The 21885-nt window shown below is 42.8% G+C and overlaps 2 protein-coding genes across 17 annotated transcripts in view; both read left to right on the top strand.

Annotated features, from left to right (window-relative positions):
• The first annotated feature begins 10190 nt into the window (after window positions 1–10190).
• On the top strand, window positions 10191–16490 carry LOC110534021 (uncharacterized). The gene is made up of 2 exons (XM_021618652.3): window positions 10191–13750; window positions 13911–16490. The coding sequence occupies exons 1-2, from the start codon at window positions 13036–13038 to the stop codon at window positions 14876–14878; spliced, it is 1683 nt and encodes a 560-aa protein (XP_021474327.3). The 5' UTR covers window positions 10191–13035; the 3' UTR covers window positions 14879–16490.
• Window positions 16491–20609: 4119 nt separating this feature from the next.
• The window catches only part of LOC110534019 (latent-transforming growth factor beta-binding protein 3), a 42950-nt gene continuing 41674 nt past the window's right edge, over window positions 20610–21885 (top strand). For all 16 annotated transcript variants that reach the window (XM_090186802.1, XM_090186800.1, XM_090186799.1 and 13 more), the window contains exon 1: window positions 20610–21738. In XM_090186802.1, coding sequence (XP_090042928.1) covers window positions 21498–21738 — 241 coding nt within the window. In that variant the 5' untranslated portion in view covers window positions 20610–21497. The remainder of the gene's footprint in view (window positions 21739–21885) is intronic.

The raw sequence follows: 21885 nt of genomic DNA, 5'->3' as shown, positions 1-21885 counted from the left end.
GTTCTGACTCATTACGCTATACTTTTTTATTTGAATGATAATGGATAAGTAACAATAAAATAAAGCATGAGATGGAATTCAATAGATAATCAATATAGGCTACAAAAAGTTGACATGCTAGTTTCTGAAACAATTAGGGCTACAGCAAGATGGTGTTAAAGTGTGACAATGATTATCGGAAAAGGTTCCACTGCCAGCTGACTGCACCCTCAGGTGAGTTGAGGTAGTCCTTGTTCTCGTCTCTGAAATTCTTGGCTTCACTGGTGTGGTTATTGCTGGAACCTACCCTGATATCCAGCATGGACTCTGTAGGAGCCTTGGAGTGCCATTGGCTGGCACCACCACTCCACTGCCCACTTCTGCCCTGTACAACTGGAGGTGAGTTCAAATCCAATTATTTGTGGATTTTGATGTGTGCTTGGGGTTATTATCTTGCTGGAAGATCCACTTGTGTCCAAGTTTCAGCCTCGGCAGAGGCAACCAGATTGTTGGCTAAAATATCCAGGTACTGGGGAAAGTTTGAGGGTGTACGATGTTGTAATTGTGATGGCAACCACGTTCCCAATTCCCCAGAGTGTCCGGTTAGGGTAAAGGAGTATGAAGTGGCAAGGGTCAGGGCTGTACAGCAGGCCTCCTACACAGAGGCACGTGAAATAGTTGGAGTGAGTGGAGCTGAAGATATGGCTGTGGATGCTTCGCTGACTGTGGAGATTCAGTGTTGCTCAACAGTTGAGGGAAACTTATATGCTGATTGTGAAGAAGGTGGATGTTATGGTGCTTATTGCGCATGTGATTAATTGTACTGCACAAAGGAACAAAAAGTCTAAGAAACTGGACATAATAGTATCTGCTGCTCAAAGGTTTTGGCGTTTCCAGGACTTCACTGCCGAAACATGGCAAAGAATACTGTCTGAAGATGCTCTTCTTTCTCAGGTCCCAGAGCCTGTAGGGATGGGCGTTGGCAGTTGAATCTGAATAAAGGAGTACATTGGATTTAATTATTTGGGCTGGTATACAGCCAAAACAGTAGCTGGGGGCCAGGGTTGGGGAGTAACTGATTACATGTAAGGGATTACAAAAACCGGTAAATGTAATCCTTTACCTTACCAACAAAAATATTGTAAACCAATTACAGATACTTTTGAAAACCTGGATTACTTCGAGGATTACTTTTAAATTCAGAAAGGATGTTTGTGAAAAAACATATTTGACACTTCTGTTTTTTTTCAACATTGAAAAAAGGGGCAAATGTAAGTTTGTTCCACGTGATAGTGTCTGACCCCAAGACAGAGACCACTATGATGACACAACAAATGTGTTTGATGGATCGCGGGAAAAGAGCAGGAAGAGGCTTTTGTAGGCTACAGACCAAGGTACGTCTTCCAATTGTGCGTCTGCTGTCGGCATCCAAAGATTATCACATTTCAATAAACCCCTGGAGGTAAGGATGAGAGCATTGTACTCTACGGCGATACGGATATCACTTATTGATATCTACATAGAGCATTGATGTGACTCACACTGCTGCTCTCTCATTTAGCTATTTGCGCCTTACGGGTTGTTGTGGATGGCTGTTTAGGACTCGAAATGTGTATTTGAACTCAATGGTTATATTCAAGAAGTTTAAGCTGCCTATCAATCATTGTTTTTGAAACTAGTGGACAGCCAGTGAAAAATGCGCTCTTGCAACAACTGTATAGTGCGGATCCCAGCCTGTGGAATAAAAGTGGGGCTTTTATTGCGCAATCTAATTCATGCTGATATTTTTTTTTATCCATAGGCCTAATGGACATGCTCAAACTCGCACACTTTTGAGAGACTTAAAGGGGCAATCTGCAGTTGCTCCATCCATTTTTGGACTTATAAATGATATATATTAATGTAAAGATAATTTAATTATATTATATGTAGTAGAAAGCAATGGGTTGGAAGAAGCCTACACAACCAACACATAAAGTAAAATTTAACATCCATATGACCAGCTATGTAAACTTTATCCTGTAATAGATGTTGTTCAATTGGTAACAAATATTTTTGTCTTCTGACACGCTGCCCAAACCGGACGCGTGCGCGAGCATTGCAAAATAAATGTACACATACATGTTATTCAATCATTGCACCCACACTGCTCGTGCACGCCAACGAGCATCTGCGTTGCCAAGCGCTAAAATAGAAGTTGCTTCTATTTGTGACGCAGAATGAGATGCAAAGTCCTGCCTCTCCCATCTCCTCATTGGCTTTTAGAAGCATATATCCACGTACCATCTCCTCATTGGTTATACCCATGTGGGTGATTGAAAGATGAACTGAGGTCGGTTGTGGTAATACACCTTATTATGAAAGTTAGTTGCCAATCGCCATATAAAGTCCAAAGAAGAAGCCTGGAAGGAGGAGAGATGACTAGACATGATTCGGTTGACCGTTTTTATGTGTGGATTAGTTGTTGGAGTAGAGGACCTTGTGCATTTCAGGTAAAATAACAACTCAATGTTTATATCCCAGGACAAATTAGCTAGAAACTGCAAGCTAGCTAGCTAAATTGCCATAAATGTTTCATGCTTTTCGACCTGTCCCCAAATTAATATAATTGGTTCAGAGTTTGTTTTTGATATTTCAACCTGCATGTCGTGATCGTGTTTGGTGTGGGGGGACAATCAATTCGCGCATGATGCCGCACGGTTCGGGCATGGTGTAATGCCTCTTAAAAGGGAAAGTAATCTAAAAGTAACAAGGTAATCAGATTACGTTACTGAGTTTGGGTAATCCAAACGTTACATTACCGATTACAATTTTGGACAGGTAACTAATAACTAACGGGTTACATTTAGAAAGTAACTTATCCAACCCTGGTGGTGGCATGCATCTATAGCATTTGTTTGCCGACCGCAATAATATGAAAAAAGAAGACCCCGTACAGTAGGTGGCGGCAATACACCAATAGGTGTTGTCTGTCATAAAACTTTAAAGAAGAAACTTGCCAGAAGTAAACAGTTACAGTAGTAACTAGAATGCAAGGCTGAATCAATCAAATTGTATTGGTCACATACACATGGTTAGCAGATGTTATTGCGAGTGTAGCGAAATGCTTGTGCTTCTAGTTCCGACCATGCAGTAATATCTAACAAGAAATCTAACAATTTCACAACAACTACCTTTTACACACAAGTGTTAAGGAATGATTAAGAATATGTACATATATGGATGTGCGATGGCCGAACGGCAAAGGCAAGATGCAGTAGATGGTATAGAGTACAGTATATACATATGAGATGAGTAATGTAGGGTATGTAAACATTATATAAAGTGGCATCGTTTAAGTGATACGTTTCTTACATCCAATTATTAAAGTGGCTAGAGATTGAGTCTGTACGTTGGCAGCAGCCACTCAATGTTAGTGATGGCTGTTTAACAGTCTGATGGCCTTGAGATAGAAGCTGTTTTTCAGTCTCTCGGTCCCAGCTTTGATGCACCTGTACTGACCTCGCCTTCTGGATGGTAGAGGGGTGAACAGGCAGTGGCTCGGCTGGTTGTTGTCCTTGATGATCTTGGCCTTACTGTGACATCGGGTGGTGTAGGTGTCCTGGAGGGCAGGTAGTTTGCCCCCGGTGATGCATTGTGCAGACCTCACTACCCTCTGGAGAGCCTTACAGTTGTGGGCGGAGCAGTTGCCGTACCAGGCGGTGATACAGCCCAACAGGATGCTCTCGATTGTGCAAAGTTTGAGTGTTTTTGGTGACAAGCCACATTTCTTCAGCCTCTTGAGGTTGAAGAGGCTCTGTTGCGCCTAATATAAAATCGTTTTCACCGCCATTTCTCGCATAATTCCTTTTCTTGAACAATAAAACTTCTAAATGCCACATGATGCCCAACCCCATTCCTCAGCTGCTAACTAAAACTGTGGTGGGGTGGCTGCTTTGTTGTTGTTTGAACTGCAGATTGACCCTTTAGTGATGATTTATCTCACTTAGCAGGTAAGCACAATGCTGTGAGGACCAGAATGATAACTCTGGAGGAGGTGATTCCCATTAGGAAGTACAGATGGACTACCTTGGACATCCTCTCTTTCCTTCAACCCTGTCAGTGAGAGCTGAGCCAGTGCCTCAAACACTGGGACATTTAACATTAGATGAGCGTCTAGGTGTGTCTCTGGATGTATAGGAATTAGTTGGCTACTGGAGACTGGACACTGTTTGCAGCCCTGGAGGTTCAATGAGCTGGTGGGTTAGAGAAGGAGGTGGATCCAGAGACCGTTTTACCACCTAACAAGACACTGGCAGCCATAATGGGGGGTGTTCCTGTGTTTCCTCTAGCCTGACAGGATCCTCCTCTTTCAGCTCTTATCTGGGAATACACTTTGAATGCAAAAGTATGTAGACACCCCTTCTAATGAGTGGATTCGGCTATTTCAGCCACACCTGTTGCTGACAGGTGTATAAAAATCGAGGACACAGCCATGCAATCTCCATAGACAAAAAATGGCAGTAGAACTGTTCAGTGACTTTCACCGTAGCACCGTCATAGGATGCCACCTTTCCAACAAGTCAGTTGGTAAAATTTCTGCCCAGCTAGAGCTGTCCCGGTCAACTGTAAGGGCTGTGAAGTGGAAACGTCTAGGAGCAACAATGGCTCAGACGAGAAATGGTAAGCCACACAAGCTCACAGAACGGGACCGCTGAGTGTTGAAACACATAGCATGTAAGAATCGTTTGTTCTCTGCATTCACTACTGAGTTCCAAACTGCCTCTGGAAGCAACGTCAGCACAATAACTGTTCGTCGGGAGCTTCATGAAATGGGTTTCCAAGGCCGAGCAGCCGCACACAAGACTAAGATTGCCAAGCACCGGCTGGAGTGGTGTAAAGCTTGCCGCCATTAGACTCTGGAGCAGTGGAAATGCGTTCTCTGGAGTGATGAATCACACTTCACCATCTGGCAGTCCAACAGACAAATATGGGTTTGGCGGATGCCAGGAGAACGCTACCTGCTCGAATGCATAGTGCCAACTGTAAAGTTTGGTGGATGAGGAATAATGGTCTGGGGCTGTTTTTCATGTTTCGGGCTATGCCCTTTTAGTTCCAGTGAAGGGAAATCTTAACGCTACAGCATACAATGACATTCTAGACGATTCCATGCTTCCAACTTTGTGGCAACAGTTTGGGAAGGACCTTTCCTGTTTCAGCATTACACTGCCCCTGTGCACAAAGCGAGGTCCATACAGAAATGGTTTGTCGAGATCGGTGTGGAAGAACATGACTGGCCTGCACAGAGCCCTGACCTCCACCCCATCGACCACCTTTGGGATGAATTTTGAATGCCGACTGCAAGCCAGGCCTAATGCCCGACCTCACTAATGCTCTTGTGGCTGAATGGAAGCAAGTCCCGGCAGCAATGTCCCCGCAGGTCTCCGCAACGTACACATGTCCGTATGTCACGGTATTAAGAGAGACCATCTGTCTAGAGTGTGGCAAGGGTTTTAGGCAAATAATCTTTCGAGAATGTCACGAACATTCACACAGGAAACAGACCTTATCAGTGCAGACTACCTTCAAGACACCCACGGTACTGTCTTCGCACGAGACTATTCATACGGGTGAGAAGCCCTTTCTTTGCCTGCCCTCAGTGTGGCAGCCACTTCCGCCTCAAAAAGAAATGTCACTAACCACCTGGCCACACTCTACCACCAAAGACCCACTACACAGGAAGTCAAGGAAAAGCCAGTCTAAGAGGAACTCCCTGTCAGACTCCCTGTCAGACATACACTCCTAATCTGACTCCACACCTAAAACTCCCACCAAACAGACCAGGAGTAAAGGAAAACCGAAGCAGGTGGACTACTAAGGGTGATTGGAACGTGTTAGTGTTTTAATGTTCTGATGTTCTAAGGATCTGCTCTGATGTGAATATTTTCTTACACGTAGGCCTATTGACAAGTCTATTTTTTCCTGTAAAACATAGACAATGCTCCTCTATTTTGAATGCAGTTTAAAAAAATATTTTTCTATTTCGTTTTAACCTAATTTTCTCAGTAAACCATGCAGACACCTTAAAATGGGTTTGCTTACTTTGGTCCCCATTAGGTTTCACCCATAGCATAGGCCTACTGTGAGTCCACAACACTGTTGATACAAAAAAATGACTGGATTGGTTTAACCAGTGTATGTTTTTGTGTTAACAACATGAGTCTTTCTTTCTCTTTTGTTCATAAATTAACCTTTTAATTGTATTTTAACATTAAAATTGATTAAAAAGTGTCTTTCAATGTGCTTTTTGCTCTGCTTACAAACTCTGTATTAAACTGACCATTTTTGACATCAGGCCACACACAACTAAGCCTACCTACCTACCTACCTACCTACCTGCCTTATTCCTAACTATGTTTCTGTTGAGAAACGCCAGAGAAAAAAAGCATTTACTGGGTCAGCACAGTTCCATTTTCGTCCCTACTCAGCCCCTAGGAACATAAAGAGATTTCTGAGATCTCTTTTATTTTCCTAGCCCAGCCCCTGCCTCCTACCTGCTTTTAGGCCTTTAGGCCCTAGCCACCCTACCACTTTGATGTGTGGATCTGAAATAATAGGACCTTCCCACTAGGCACAGATGTTAATTCAATGTGTACTTTCATTGAAATTACATGGAAACAACGTTGATTCAACCCGTGTGTGCCCAGTAGGTTCTTGATATCTGGACGCATGACTTGGGGAAATGGCTCGATCCCGAATAAGGACACTGACATTGCTGATTACAACATCTCAGGTGTGACTGAAAGGGGGAGTGGTGGCTACATATGTGAAATCATCTCTTGTGGCATCATGTTCTTTAACTATCACTATCCCCCAAAATGTGAGGTTTTGGTTATAGATGTGGCCATAAGCCAAAATAAATTATTGGTTGCACTGCCGGATGCTGTTTGTACTATTTGTAAGTATGTAAAACCTTTTCTGTCATCTGAATTAGTCATTTTAGGGGATTTTAATTTAGATTGGCTTACCCCGGCATCAGACCATTTTAATAATATTTGTCTTGACTTTAACCAGGCTCAACTAAGCCTGTTGCCACTCCTATTTGCCACATCTTCAATTTAAGCCTACTAGAGAGCGTGTGCCCTCAGGCCTGGAGGGAAGCTAAAGTCATTCCGCTACCCAAGAATAAACAGTAAAGCCCCCTTTACTGGCTCAAATAGCTGACCAATCAGCCTGTTACCAACCCTTAGTAAACATCTGGAAAAAAATTGTATTTGACCAGAGACAATGCTATTTTACAGTAAACAAATTGACAACAGAATTTCATCATGCTTATAGGGAAGGACACTCAACAAGCACAGCATTTACACAAATGACTGATGATTGGCTGAGAGAAATTTATGATAAAATGATTGTGGGGTCTGTCTTGTTAGACTTCATTTCAGCTTTTGACATTATTGATCATAGCTGCTGGAAAAACGTATGTGTTATGGCTTTACACCCCCTGCTATCATGTGGATAAAGAGTTACTTGAGGGTGTTCTTTGATGGAAGCCTCTCAAACTATAATCCAGTTAGAATCAGGAATTCCCCAGGGTAGCTGTTTAAGTCCCTTGCTTTTTTCAATTTTTACTAACGACATGCCACTGACTTTGAGTAAAGCCAGAGTTTCTATGTATGCAGATTACTCAATACTATACACGTCAGCTACTACAGTGACTGAAAGGACTGCAACACTCAACAACGAGCTGCAGTTAGTTTCAGAGTGGGTGGCAAATAATAAGTTAGCCCTAAATATTTCTAAAACTAAAAGCATTGTATATGGAACAAAACACTCACTAAACCCTAAACCTCAACTAAATCTTAAATAATAATAAATAATTAATGTGGAAATTGAGCAAGTTGAGATGACTAAACTGCTTGGAGTAACACTAGATTGTAAACTGTCATGGTCAAAACATATTGATGCAGTAGTAGCTAAGATGGGGAGAAGTCTGTCCATAATAAAGCGATGCGCTGCCTTCTTAACAACACTATCAATAAGGCAGGTCCTACAGGCCCTAGTTTTGTTGCACCTTGACTACTGTTCAGTTGTGTGGTCAGGTGCCACAAAAAAGTACTTAGGAAAATTGCAATTGGCTCAGTACCAGGCAGCAAGGCTGGCCCTTGGATGTACACAGAGAGCTAATATTAATAATATGCATGTCAGTCTCTCCTGGCTGAAAGTGGAGGAGAGATTGACTTTATCACTACTTTTATTTATGAGAGGTATTGACAGATTGAATGCACCGAGCTGTCTTTCTCAACTACTGGCACACAGCTCGGACACCCATGCACACCACACAAGACATACCACAAGAGGTCTCTTCACAGTCCCCAAATCCAGAACAGACTATGGGAGGTGCACAGTATTACATAGATCCATGACAACATGGAACTCTATTCCACATCAGGTAACTGACACAAGCAGTAAAATTAGATTAAAAAAACCAGGTAAAAAAAACCCTTGTGGAACAGCGGGGACTGTGAAGCAACACAAACATTGGCACAGACACATGCACACACATACGCACTATACATACACACGGATTTAGTACTGTAGATATGTGGTAGTGGTGGAGGGCACTGAGGGCACACAGTGTGTTGTGAAATCTGTGAATGTATTGTAATGTTTTAAAATTGTATAAGCTGCCTTAATTTTTCTGGACCCCAGGAAGAGTACTGGGAATCGATAATAAATACAAATACAAAACTGATTGCAAAACCCACACTGATTAATGTTAAAAATCCAGCAAACTCCTCACTGACTGACATAATTCTGACAAATAGCCCCCACAAGTACTTGTCCAGTGGTGTCTTTGCTAATGATCTAAGTAATCACTGTCCCATTGAATGTATTAGAGATACCAAACAGATTAGCACTGATCCTTGTGTCATTTATTTGTTTTATTCCCTACAAGCTTTTCTCGTTGATATATATTACTCTGACCTTTCCTCCATTGGCTGCATACCTGAATCAGCTCTAGATTTGGTCTAATCTATTTATCTTTCTCTCGCAGACAAACACTTCCCTTTTAACAAATCCTTTGGTCTCTTTAGAACTTTGAGATCCTGTTATGACGAGAAATCAGGCCTTGGTCAATGCTGGAAAAACGGACTCTGTAGCTGATTAGCAGTTTTTAATGCAATTGAGAAATAGATGCACTCCTTCGGGTCAAGAAAGCTAAATCTAGCTACTTTCTAAGTTCTATTTCAGACTCTGCTGGTGATAAGTCTAAAGTTCTGAAAAAAGTTTTTTTTTTTAAAGTTTCCTGCCTAAGCAAGTTGTGTCATACTCTGGCATCATTACTGAGAAAAATGAGGTAAGTGTTGCTTTTAATCAGCATTTTATCTCAACGGGCTTTTTGAAAGAAATGGTAGTTTAATTTACCCTGGTCAGCCGGTCTACTGACTGCCCCTCTCCCAACCTCTAGTTAGCTCGATGGGAGTTCTGTCAACTTCTATTGAATCTTTATTTTCATTTCAACAACTTTATATTTGTGATGTTCTAGACGCCTTGCGCAAGATTGATGAGGAAATAAATCCACTGGGGCTGAGTTGCTTGATCCTTTCTTACTGTAGCTTTCTGCTCCTCTGATCGCAGAATCTTTCACACATATATTTAACCTTACAATTGATTCTGGTTCCATCCTCAGGGTCTGGAAAGTAGCCTATATACTCCCTCTTCACAAAGGTGGTGAGCCGTGAGACTCAACTTAGATCCTTTTTAACTAGGAAATTTATTCTAAATGTACACTAGTCAGGTTTCAGACCAGGTCATAACATCATCTCTGCTACTTCTTTGGTTTTCAATGATTTTCTCAATCCTTTTTTCTTAATTTAAGATTTTATTAATGATTTTTTTTTTGACAATACAAAACATACACATACAAACGACAACATACAGACACAAACAAACATCCACAACATCACCCCAGTCCAGACTCACTTGCTCACACCCCCATCTCCAGCACCCACATCACACCCCCATCTCCAGCACCCATATTACACTACATCACATGGCCTCAAACTGCACCATTTTGTTTCTCAGTCACCCACGCACTTTCAACATTTAGACAATAAAGCATTTGACCTTTCCATTGTGTTAACGATGGAGGATTGGTTGATTTCCAGTTTTTAAGTATACATTTTTTTCCCAAATGATTGATGAGAAAAGTATTGTCCAGCCCATCGATCTCAGTATACCCTCATATTCCATGTCTTGAAATGATGTTCTTATTTGATTGGATAAGAAGAAACACTGTCTGGACAGTTTTGTTGACCTGTCTAAAGCTTTCGATACTGTGGATCACTCAGTAATTATTCAGAGGCTTTGACAAATTGGTCTGGACCAGGCTATGTGTAGCTGGTTTGAAAATGATTTAAAAGACAGAACACAGTGTGTACCCACTGGGCACAGACATCAATTCCACGTTGGTTCAATGTCATTTCATTGAAAGGACTTGGAAACAACGATGATTCTACCAGTGTTTCCACTGAGTTAGGTACATCTGCTTTTAGTTGTTTTGGAATAATCTCCAAAACTCCTTAAAGGGGCAGTCTGGAGTTGCTACATCCATTTTTGGATTTATGGATGAATTATATATAGGCCTACCCATTGATCCTTTAAGAATATAACTTATCAATGCCCCAATGAGCTTAGTTCAACTGTAGTATCAAAACCCAAAATATAAAGTATTTTTTTCTCCAATGCTTGTCAACAAATATTTTGGGATATGTGTATAGGTAGGCCTAAAGGTTTTTAGGCAAAATAACCCAAATTTAAAACGGAAAGCTCCTTGAACATGCATGGGAATATGACAGGCCTATTGGGCCAAAATCAATTATTGCATATTGTGTAGATAATAGAACAAAAATGAACAAAACGTTTAAGAGATCTAATTTTTAGTTCATAAATAGTTTGCTACAACGACACACCTAGTTATTTATCCACCTCAGTCCTTTCTTTTAGGATGTGCACATAATAAGTACACCGTCATGCTTTCGGGATATGTGTCTTTTCAGATTACACAATGATTATTTAGTTGTGGACACTAAATCACCACACTCCCTCTCTTGCTTTTGGTCTTCATCTTTGTAAGTCACCTTGATTTAGCACCCGTGTGTTTTATCAGTTTCTTTATGAAAATATTTAGTGAATTCCATGACAGTAGCTAAAAGCAAGGGGCTATAGCAGCACACAAGATGACTACAAATGCATGCTGGGCCGGGCATGCCCTGAGCTAGTGAAGTGAGCACTACTGGAGCTAATAATTGGAGCGGGTGAGAAAGCCAACGCTCCAGCCTTTGGGAATCTTACTCTGTGCTCCAGTCAAATTGGGCACGCTCCACTCCAGCTCTGCTCACATATTATAGTTAGAGGTGACTTATGGTAAAGAAATTAACATTACATGCTCTGGTGGACATTCCTGCAGTCAGCATGCCAATTGCATGCTCCCTCAAAACTTGAGACATCTGTGGCATTGGGTTGTGTCACAAAACTACACATTTTAGAGTGGCCTTTTATTGTCCCCATCACAAGGTGCACCTGTGTAATGATCATGCTGTTTAATTAGCTTCTTGATATGCCACACCTGTCAGGTGGATGGATTATCTTGGCAAAGGAGAAATGCTCACTAACAGGGATAAGCTTTTTGTGCATATGGAACATTTCTGTGATCTTATATTTCAGCTCATGAAACATGGGTTCAACACTTTACATGTTGCGTTTATATTTTTGCTCAGTATAGATAGCCTATGTATAGTGTGGGCTCCTGAGTGGCGCTGCAGTCTAAGGCACTGCATCTCAGTGCTAAAGGCGTCACTACAGACCCTGGTTTGATTCCAGGCTGTATCACAACCGGCTGTGATTGGCGAGTCCCATAGGAGGGTGCACAATTGGCCCAGCAATGTCTGGGTTAGGGTTTGGCCGGGGTAGGCCGTCATTGTAAAATAATAATTTGTTCTTAACGGACTTAACTGCCTAGTTAAATAAAGGTTAAAAATAATAAATAGTGTAATTGTTGTTTATTGATGTGTTCATGCATGTCTCATCTGCGAAAGAGACCGTGGTCTCAGCATGACTCCCTGCTGAAATAAAGGCTTCATAGAAATAAAAAAATACATATTATAACGAAGCTGTCTGATGCCTGCTCCCCGACGCTCAGACCGCTGCCTCAAGTGCTCCGTCTCAACGAAAATACGCCTTGGGTGCATACAATGTTCGAAACTTTTGGAACTGACTTTCATATCAGCGAGAAATGCAGGGGCGTATTCATTACGGAAACCATTTACCGTTTAATAACCAAACGGTATAAACGGGACGAAACGGGGAGGGACCTACTATAGAAATAAGAATATTCGTATTTATGGTATTCTTATTTCTATGGGACCTACCTTATATTTGTCTAATAGAAACTCTCGTTTGCATTTTCCGTTTGGAGTAAACGGTTTCTGTTCAAAACGTTTTACAACAGACGAAACGTTTTGCAACATAATCGGCATAATGACTACACCCCAGAACAGTGGTACGTCATTCATGTGCGACGGTGAAACGCCCCTACTCTACCTAGAAGATGGACGTCGAGTCGCTTTAGGCATTGCGACGAGGATCACTATCTTTTATATAACAGTGCAAGTTTACCCCAGACACGCTTTTAATATAACGTTATATTAATAACAAACTTATGTTGCTGAATTTTCCAGAACATTTTTATTCATCACTGTCAGTATATTTTGCTTTCTAGCTAGCATTACGGAGTCAATTGACGTTAGCTTGCCTGCTAACGTAGCTAGCCAGCTAACGTTAGTTAATTTTTTCCGCTTTAACTAACGTCAGTGAGCTAGCTAGCTAACTTGTCAATAACTAAGTTGACGCATTGTCATCACTATGATCGTAACAGGTAGGTAGCACTGCTTACGGCTAGCTACTTATCTTTCACGTTAGACTAACTAATAGCTAGTTCAAAGAATTTGCTAGCTACTGAAGTTGCGTTATTCACAGGCGGCGCTAGCTGGTCACCGTAGTAACTACCTAGCTATGGCATCCAGGCGAGGAAATTGTAATAGCGGCGTGGATTCTCCGTTGAGTATCAATAGCACAACCGGTGGTCCTAATCGTAAACAAAGTATAATCAACACCCCAAACAGATCTGGGACTACTCCTTGTTATGATCGTAAAGTAGGGAAGGCTGAGTATGGGCACCAAGCATGCCAGGGCAACATGACTGTATCCTCACTGAAGACACGTCTAGCCCCGACCATTCAAACCACGTTAACCGCTGCTGTAGATACCCTCTTGGGCGAGGTAGTACTTGTACTCAACGAGACCCAACAAGAGCTGGTTAACAAGGAGCAGGAGAACGAAAGACTCAAAGTGGAATTGAGGACGTTACAGGAATGCCTTAGCAGCGCCCAAAAGTTAATCGACCAGTTGCAAATTCCTTTCCCCGGTGCACAGACCATGGGTCAATCGGTTTTTGCCCCGTCTCTCACATCTATTGGCTCTATGACCACAGCTATGGACAGGGACCGCCAGAGCAATCGTAATGTGAACGGTGCGGACGGCCGGTGTGTTTCCGGGGTCAACCTAGAGATGGGTGGCTCTCTCAGTGAGTCTCTGCATGGTTATAACTCCAGGGATGACTATAAAATGTGTCAGCTCTCAATCCAATCAGATGGCTCTGTGACCAACCATTCTATGGACTCCTATGCTGCCAACACACCTAACATCTGCTCTGACCCCAGCCGGCCAGGTAAATTATTCATATTTGTCATAAGGCAATCAAATGTTTATATGTTGATATAAAGAGGGAGAATATCATTACCAATTTGTTGTAGCTCATTTGGAATGAATGGAAACATCCAATGTCTATGTGCTTCTGACATCCCTTTCTGTTATTTTGTACTAAACAGATGAGAGGCGGCAGCAGCAGGGGACCCAAGCAGTAGGACCAAGGTTTGAGATCAAAGAAGAGCAAGGGCCTGGTCCGAGTTCAGGTCCAGGGCAGACCTGCAGTAGAGGGGCAGGGCTGAGGAGCGCTGGTGGTGGTGGTGAGCAGACTGCCCCGAATGTGGATGATCTGGGATACATCCATGTGGTGGAGCAGGAGGGGTCATCACGCTCCAGCAGCTACTCTCTCCGCCAACCAAAACCCATGCGGCCACCTGCTGCTACCTTTGGTCCGGCTCAGGGGGGACAGGCAGGACAGAAAGTGGAGTTGAGGTCCCCTGGAGCAGTAGGAAGTGACAGCATGTCCCCAGGTAGGGCAGGAGGGGCAGCAGGACCATCCACCTCTCCAGGAGACCCAGATGCAGATCGCCCCCACCATTGTCTGGAGTGTGGGAAGACCTTCCGCCTCATCTCCAGCCTGAAGAAGCACATCCGCATCCACACGGGAGAGAAGCCCTACCCATGTGGGGTGTGTGGCCGACGCTTCCGGGAGTCAGGGGCCCTGAAAACCCATCTTCGCATTCACACCGGCGAGAAGCCCTACTCCTGCTCTGATTGCCCTAAAATCTTCCGCCACCTAGACGGCCTGCGCAAGCACCAGCGCACCCACACTGGTGACAAGCCCTACGTGTGTGCCATCTGTGGCAAGCGTCTGAGCCGACTGCAGCACCTGAAGCACCACCAGCGCATCCACACCGGAGAGAAACCCTGCAGCTGCCCCTTCTGCAACCGCACCTTCAAGGAGCCTGCGGCGCTGCGCAAGCATGTCCGCACTCATCGTGAGGAGTCTGGCAACATGGAGGCAGGCGTGGGAGACGACCCGGACCCAGAAGCCCTGGACAACATCAACAGCCTCCACCCTGCTGCCCCCTCCCCTCAGATGAGGTTTGATGAGTGGGGAGCTGAAGGGGATGATGTGGACTGTGTGTAGGATGGGCTCATCCTTCTGTCTACTGCCTACAGCATTAGAACGCGACCTTGAAAGAGTCTTCCTATTCCATTACTGTACTGTGTGAGAAAGCCTCCGTTCCTTTCCTGAGAAACAGGCTATCTATCTACATCCTTAGTGTTGTCCAGTGACCAGGGTAGCCTATTGTTTTCAGAGACACTTCATTTGCCTGTCTGACCCTCTGCCACATCTATCATTTAGTGCTTTATAATCTTAGAAATGTGAAAGTATTTTATACAATATGAAATGTACCTATGTATCATGTCCCCCTTTCTCTCGTTGCTAATTACCTTCCTATACAACTCCCAACAACCTACCTAAACTGTGTTTGAATACTCATACTAAACATACTATTTGTGACATAAATTGAGTATGTATTATGCTTATTGTTATAGGTATGGATATAATTAAATGCCTAAAGTTCCCAAATGTCGTACTACATTTGCCAAAATATGAAGTATACAAGCTGTGGACACTATTTCCATGCCTATAGGGCCGATAATGCAATTTTTCAGGAAATGGGTGTGGCTTCACAACATTTTCACCTTTATTTAACTATGCAATTCAGTTAAGAACAAATTCTTATTTACAATGACGGCCTAGGAACAGTGGGTTAACTGCTTTGTTCAGGGGCAGAACGACAGATTTTTACCATATCAGCTCGGGGATTTGATCTTGCAACCTTTCGCAACTGTTACTAGACCAACGCTCTAACCACTAGGCTTCCTGCCGCCCCAGATTTGAAAAAAATGGTGGAAAATATGCAGCCAAGTACAACGACAGCGGATACAAATTCATTGCTTTAACTTATTATGACAAATGTTAAGAAAATGTTGTCCAATGTAATAAAGTAATGACTTTTCAAATAAGTTCCGTTATATTGGCTGACAATTTGTTAGCTACGCTAGCCTTACAAACCGCATAGCATTGCAGCAGTTGCTTGAATGTTCCACTGTTAGCTACCTACCTACCTTATGTTAGTTGCCTAATAATATAGTGAACTTGCCAGTATATTAACAATATGTTATCTAACTAACTACCCAACGTTTATTGACTTGATTATTCGCGTCATTCTTAGCATAGCTAAGTGGTAGTCGTTGTGCGTTCTCAATGGAGATTGTTAATGAAGTCTTAAGATGTCAAGTTAGCAATTTGTTATGCTAGCAAGCAGCAACCGGTAGACCGGAACCGGTAGACAGCAACCGGTAGACAGGAGAAGCGCTAGTATGCTCAACTGAAAGGATACCGTTCGTTTACAGTATACTAAAATTAACTTATAGTATGTAGTGTACAGTATGTTAGTATGGGTATTCGAACACAGCTTTAGTGTATAACAGCCATGTGGCTGCTGGAAATACAAGTCCTTTAAGGTGCTCGTCGTATGTATTTTGAGACGAAATGGAGTTATATGCAACCGGCAGGGAGCCTAGTGGTTAGAGCGTTGGGCCACCGAAAGGTTGCCGGATCAAATCCCTGAGCTGACAAGGTAAAAATAAAATCTGTTGTTCTGCCCGCTGTTCCCCGGTAGGCCTTCATTGTAAATGAGCATTTGTTCTTAACTGACTTGCCTGGTTAAATAAAATGTTAAAAAACATGTCCCAGTTAACTACTATTAGTGTCATGGTGACGTTAAACTGAGGTTCATCATTGTGACTTTACCATAAACAACTGCAACTTCAGAGAGAGTGGAAAGCCTTACTAGCACCTACCCCACACATACTGATAAACAACTGCATATGTGTACCAGCTGGGAAATCCCTCTTTCATGCAACGTGATGGCTGTGTCCTACTCTCTTTGTCAGAAGTTGCTGCTTATAGTCATGTCATATTGCTGAATGTTCCTTTAACTATTAATGCCACTGTGTAATGTAAATACAGTGCATTGCAAAAGTATTCGGCCCCCTTGAACTTTGCGACCTTTTGCCACATTTCAGGCTTCAAACATAAAGATATAAAACTGTATTTTTTTGTGAAGAATCAACAACAAGTGGGACACAATCATGAAGTGGAACGACATTTATTGGATATTTCAAACTTTTTTAACAAATCAAAAACTGAAAAATTGGGCGTGCAAAATTATTCAGCCCCTTTACTTTCAGTGCAGCAAACTCTCTCCAGAAGTTCAGTGAGGATCTCTGAATGATCCAATGTTGACCTAAATGACTAATGATGATAAATACTATCCACCTGTGTGTAATCAAGTCTCCGTATAAATGCACCTGCACTGTGATAGTCTCAGAGGTCCGTTAAAAGCGCAGAGAGCATCATGAAGAACAAGGAACACACCAGGCAGGTCCGAGATACTGTTGTGAAGAAGTTTAAAGCCGGATTTGGATACAAAAAGATTTCCCAAGCTTTAAACATCCCAAGGAGCACTGTGCAAGCGATAATATTGAAATGGAAGGAGTATCAGACCACTGCAAATCTACCAAGACCTGGCCGTCCCTCTAAACTTTCAGCTCATACAAGGAGAAGACTGATCAGAGATGCAGCCAAGAGGCCCATGATCACTCTGGATGAACTGCAGAGATCTACAGCTGAGGTGGGAGACTCTGTCCTTAGGACAACAATCAGTCGTATATTGCACAAATCTGGCCTTTATGGAAGAGTGGCAAGAAGAAAGCCATTTCTTAAAGATAACCATAAAAAGTGTCGTTTAAAGTTTGCCACAAGCCACCTGGGAGACACACTAAACATGTGGAAGAAGGTGCTCTGGTCAGATGAAACCAAAATTGAACTTTTTGGCAACAATGCAAGACGTTATGTTTGGCGTAAAAGCAACACGCTCATCACCCTGAACACACCATACCCACTGTCAAACATGGTGGTGGCAGCATCATGGTTTGGGCCTGCTTTTCTTCAGCAGGGACAGGGAAGATGGTTAAAATTGATGGGAAGATGGATGGAGCCAAATACAGGACCATTCTGGAAGAAAACCTGATGGAGTCTGCAAAAGACCCGAGACTGGGACAAAGATTTGTCTTCCAACAAGACAATGATCCAAAACATAAAGCAAAATCTACAATGGAATGGTTCAAAAATAAGCATATCCAGGTGTTAGAATGGCCAAGTCAAAGTCCAGACCTGAATCCAATCGAGAATCTGTGGAAAGAACTGAAAACTGCTGTTCACAAATGCTCTCCATCCAACCTCACTGAGCTCGAGCTGTTTTGCAAGGAGGAATGGGAAAAAAATTCAGTCTCTCGATGTGCAAAACTGATAGACATACCCCAAGCGACTTACAGCTGTAATCGCAGCAAAAGGTGGCGCTACAAAGTATTAACTTAAGGGGGCTGAATAATTTTGCACGCCCAATTTTTCAGTTTTTGATTTGTTAAAAAAGTTTGAAATATCCAATAAATGTCGTTCCACTTCATGATTGTGTCCCACTTGTTGTTGATTCTTCACAAAAAAATACAGTTTTATATCTTTATGTTTGAAGCCTGAAATGTGGCAAAAGGTCGCAAAGTTCAAGGGGGCCGAATACTTTCGCATTGCACTGTATGCAATCACTTGCAATTGTTCCCAATTCTTTCTGGTATTGATTGGCCCATTCAGATAGAAAATGGGAACCATCTTTATCTGAAGGGGTGTCTATCTGATCAGAGCACACTTCTAGTTTCAGCCTTTTAAAGCTGTCAATCTCTTTCCCAGTGTATGATCCTTGTGAACCAGACTTGGTCCATCTGCCATTATGGAAAATGTACATTACCGTTGACAATATTGAAAATATTCTTTAAAATGCAACGCTGGAGTTACATCCAGCATGCGTAGTGGGTTCTCTGGACCCAAGGTAACAGGGTCATGTACCGCATTCAGTGGTTATTTTTGCACGTCAATATTGAACAAATTGTTATATTTTTCTTCCTGCTAAGAATTTGGTATGAAATGTTAAAGAACATGATTTTGTTATTACTTGTCCTCCTGTGTTTGAAATGTATTTTAACCCATCTGATGCGTAACGTTACTTTTGTCTTAATGTTGCCTATTAAAGGGCCTTTGTTGATATTGCCACCTTTTTAGTTATTGTATGTAATCAATAAGAGAATATGTATTGATCTTGCTGTGAGGGCTTGAGCTTGCAATATACTCTGTTTTCCACAATGTTTATGAGGATTAGTGGTGGAACAACTTCGAGTCAACAGTGGAGCTCGGGCACATTAAATGTAAGATGTTCCTGGTTAACAGAGGCAGAGTTGAACTCAGCGTCCCGTGGTCTCTCTGGTGTGGTCAGACGGGTGTTGTGGTGGCGGCGGCCCTGTATTTCTGATCCACTCTCGTTTTCCACACATGCAACCAAAGTGGTGACCCTGCTCCCCTCCCTGACGGATATGACCGGGCCGACACACCCTCACCCACACACTACTTACAATGACACACACACACAGCCCCTCTTCCCTACGGCTTGATTATATTGATGGTCTCATGCAGACACAAAAAAACAGCCACACACTCCCTGCTTTTTCCACAGGGCCCTCGTCATAAACGTTGATGACGTGCTAGTAGACTGGGTCACAGGATATGCCTGGAGAAGCACCATATTTAACATAATCAGGCCCATGGAAAACCAGTAGCGTATAAAGGTTAGATAAATAGAAAATCACAGCCAAACACTTCCATCCCTCCTTAGACTTAGGCTCAGCAGTCCCTCCTTGTTTACCCAGTCCAACTGAAATGCCAGTGCTGACCTCAGTGATGTCTGTAAGCCCACAGCCTCCACCTTGCCACTGCCCTGTGGTCTTACAGTCTGTCCCGCTGGTACCACTGACCCAGTCTGGTGGTGTTCTGGCATTCACTGCTATCTCACGCGGTGAATATGGGTTGTTGTAATGACAGTCACAGTTGCCTTACTACTTGGTCTGTAAGTAATGAATAAACAGTGAGTTTATAAAAAGGAGGTAATCTATAATACCTGGAATTCCTTTGTCCTCCATGGGACTAAAGACATTAGGCAATAACTTACCTCCCCCCCTCCTTTCTATAGCTGTGACTCAGTCTCGTCATGAGTGGCAGTCAGAAATCAAACCTTTGATAGTCTTCTGTCCACTCTACGTGCAGGTGGCAGCATCCTCATTGTGTTATTGTATTCCCGACTCTCCATTTCTCATCAGTCTAGTCTGTAAGTACCTCTCTCCCATTCTAATGTAAAAAGCAGGACTGGGCTCTGAGTTGGGTATTAGTTTAGTTGGGGAGGGAGGCAGTGGACAACAGCTGTCTTTGTCTAGTTTGTGTGTTTGTGGTGTGAGTGAATGTGCTTGAGTAGGTGTGCTACAGCTCGACTGGCTTCTATTTTTGTACGCTTCTGTGAGTGGTTGTTTTATTCGATTGTGAGTTTGCATGTGAGTGTGTTTTGTGCAAATGTCTGTCTTGGCAGTGGATGTCACTGTGAGGGAGAGAAGCACAGGCAGAGAAATGTAAGTGCAGCCTGTGAACTCTCCAGGCCCATGCAGTAATTTCCTTAGCGACTGAAAGTAAATATTCATACTTTTTGTAGAGGAAGTGACTCAACCCTCTCCCCAACTCTCACTTTCTCTTTCTGGCCCATCACATGAACTCACCGGATGACATTCCTGACCCCAACTGTCCACCTTTGACTGATTGTGAAGGTCAGCTAGTGGTGTGGGTGTGTGGTCTGTAAGTGAAGGGAAGAATGTGGTAATGCTCTGTTATGTCATACCTCCTTTATATTTCACTACTAAATACAGTAACAAGCGATATACTTTGATTGGATAGCTGTACTTGGCGCTGTTACTTTCTCACCCAGTCGTTGTATGGTGGCACATCTATACCAATATTAGTCATTTATTTAATAGTCTAGATTTGAGATTGAGTTTAAATTATGAGAGCTAATGATGAATGTTTTTTTTTTTTTGTAAATTGAGTTTTGTCAACGGGCACCTCTTTTCCTCCCACAACTGTAACTGTAAACCATATGATGCTCTACATGCCTCTGACTGGAGAGCTGTTTCGCACAGTTGGCATACACACTTGATTTGGAGGTGTTTTCCAGAGCGACACGCACAGCTGTGCCATTATCGTTCCTTGGTTAGGGGGTGTTAGGAGAAATAACCAACAACGAAACCACTTTCAGCTTAGCTCCTGCGCTGCCTGGCCTGCTGCCAGCTCTTTCTGGAGAGGATTGGCTTGGCTCCCTCTCTCCTCCCTTCTTTCCCAAACCCAGATACGCACACAGTAACCATCCAAGCAACAGCAGGGAGAAAGGAGAGCGAGAAAGCGGGTAGGGAAATGAGAAAGTTCTCTCGATAACTTTTGGGTCCTGTATTTTAGTTTAAATAAAAATGCCTTTCATTTTACTGTTCGGAATGAATCATTTTTATATGCGGGGAGACTGAAATAGACTGTTTTCAAGGGAAGGAAGCAGTACACCACTGACGTTTTCTCAGCACTTTTTTCGTTGTATGAGGCACCTTTATAATCAACATTTTGGAATACCTCCGGAAGTTAGTTGGTTGTTTTCAGGGTTCGAGTGAAAGGAATAAAGAGTCCCTTAGTGTTTTGTTCTGAACAGCCTTTAACAGCATTACCTTTTGCCACCGTGAATGCCCCCTTGTCTTTGCGCACGTCGGTGAAGGATGCCAGGATGCCTTCTCTGATAATTTCCCATCTGCTCGTCATCTGGCTGGGTGTCCAGAGGCTGGCCTGGTGCGCAGAGCGCGCATCCACCCGGGAGCGCTTCAAAGTGGTCATCGCCCCTCTCATCTGCAAAAGGATTTGTTTGAAAGGCCAATGCCAGGACACTTGTGAGCAGGGCAACAATACCACACTGATAGGCGAGAACGGACAGTCAGCGGATACTCTCACAGGGCCTGGATTCAGAGTGGGTGAGTGGTGATGCGATGATAAACAATAATGGTTTTCTTTTCTTTACAGGAATAAAGATTATGTTGTTTACCCTGACCTAATTATGCTGTTTAAAAAATTCTAATCCATGAACAATATCAGTCCTTGTAGGAAAGAAAATACACATA

The sequence above is a fragment of the Oncorhynchus mykiss genome, chromosome 10 (assembly GCF_057628025.1).
Source record: "Oncorhynchus mykiss isolate SJ-2025 chromosome 10, ASM5762802v1, whole genome shotgun sequence".
In the NCBI taxonomy this organism is placed as follows: Eukaryota; Metazoa; Chordata; class Actinopteri; order Salmoniformes; family Salmonidae; genus Oncorhynchus; species Oncorhynchus mykiss.
This window is presented reverse-complemented; position numbering and strand designations above follow the sequence as displayed.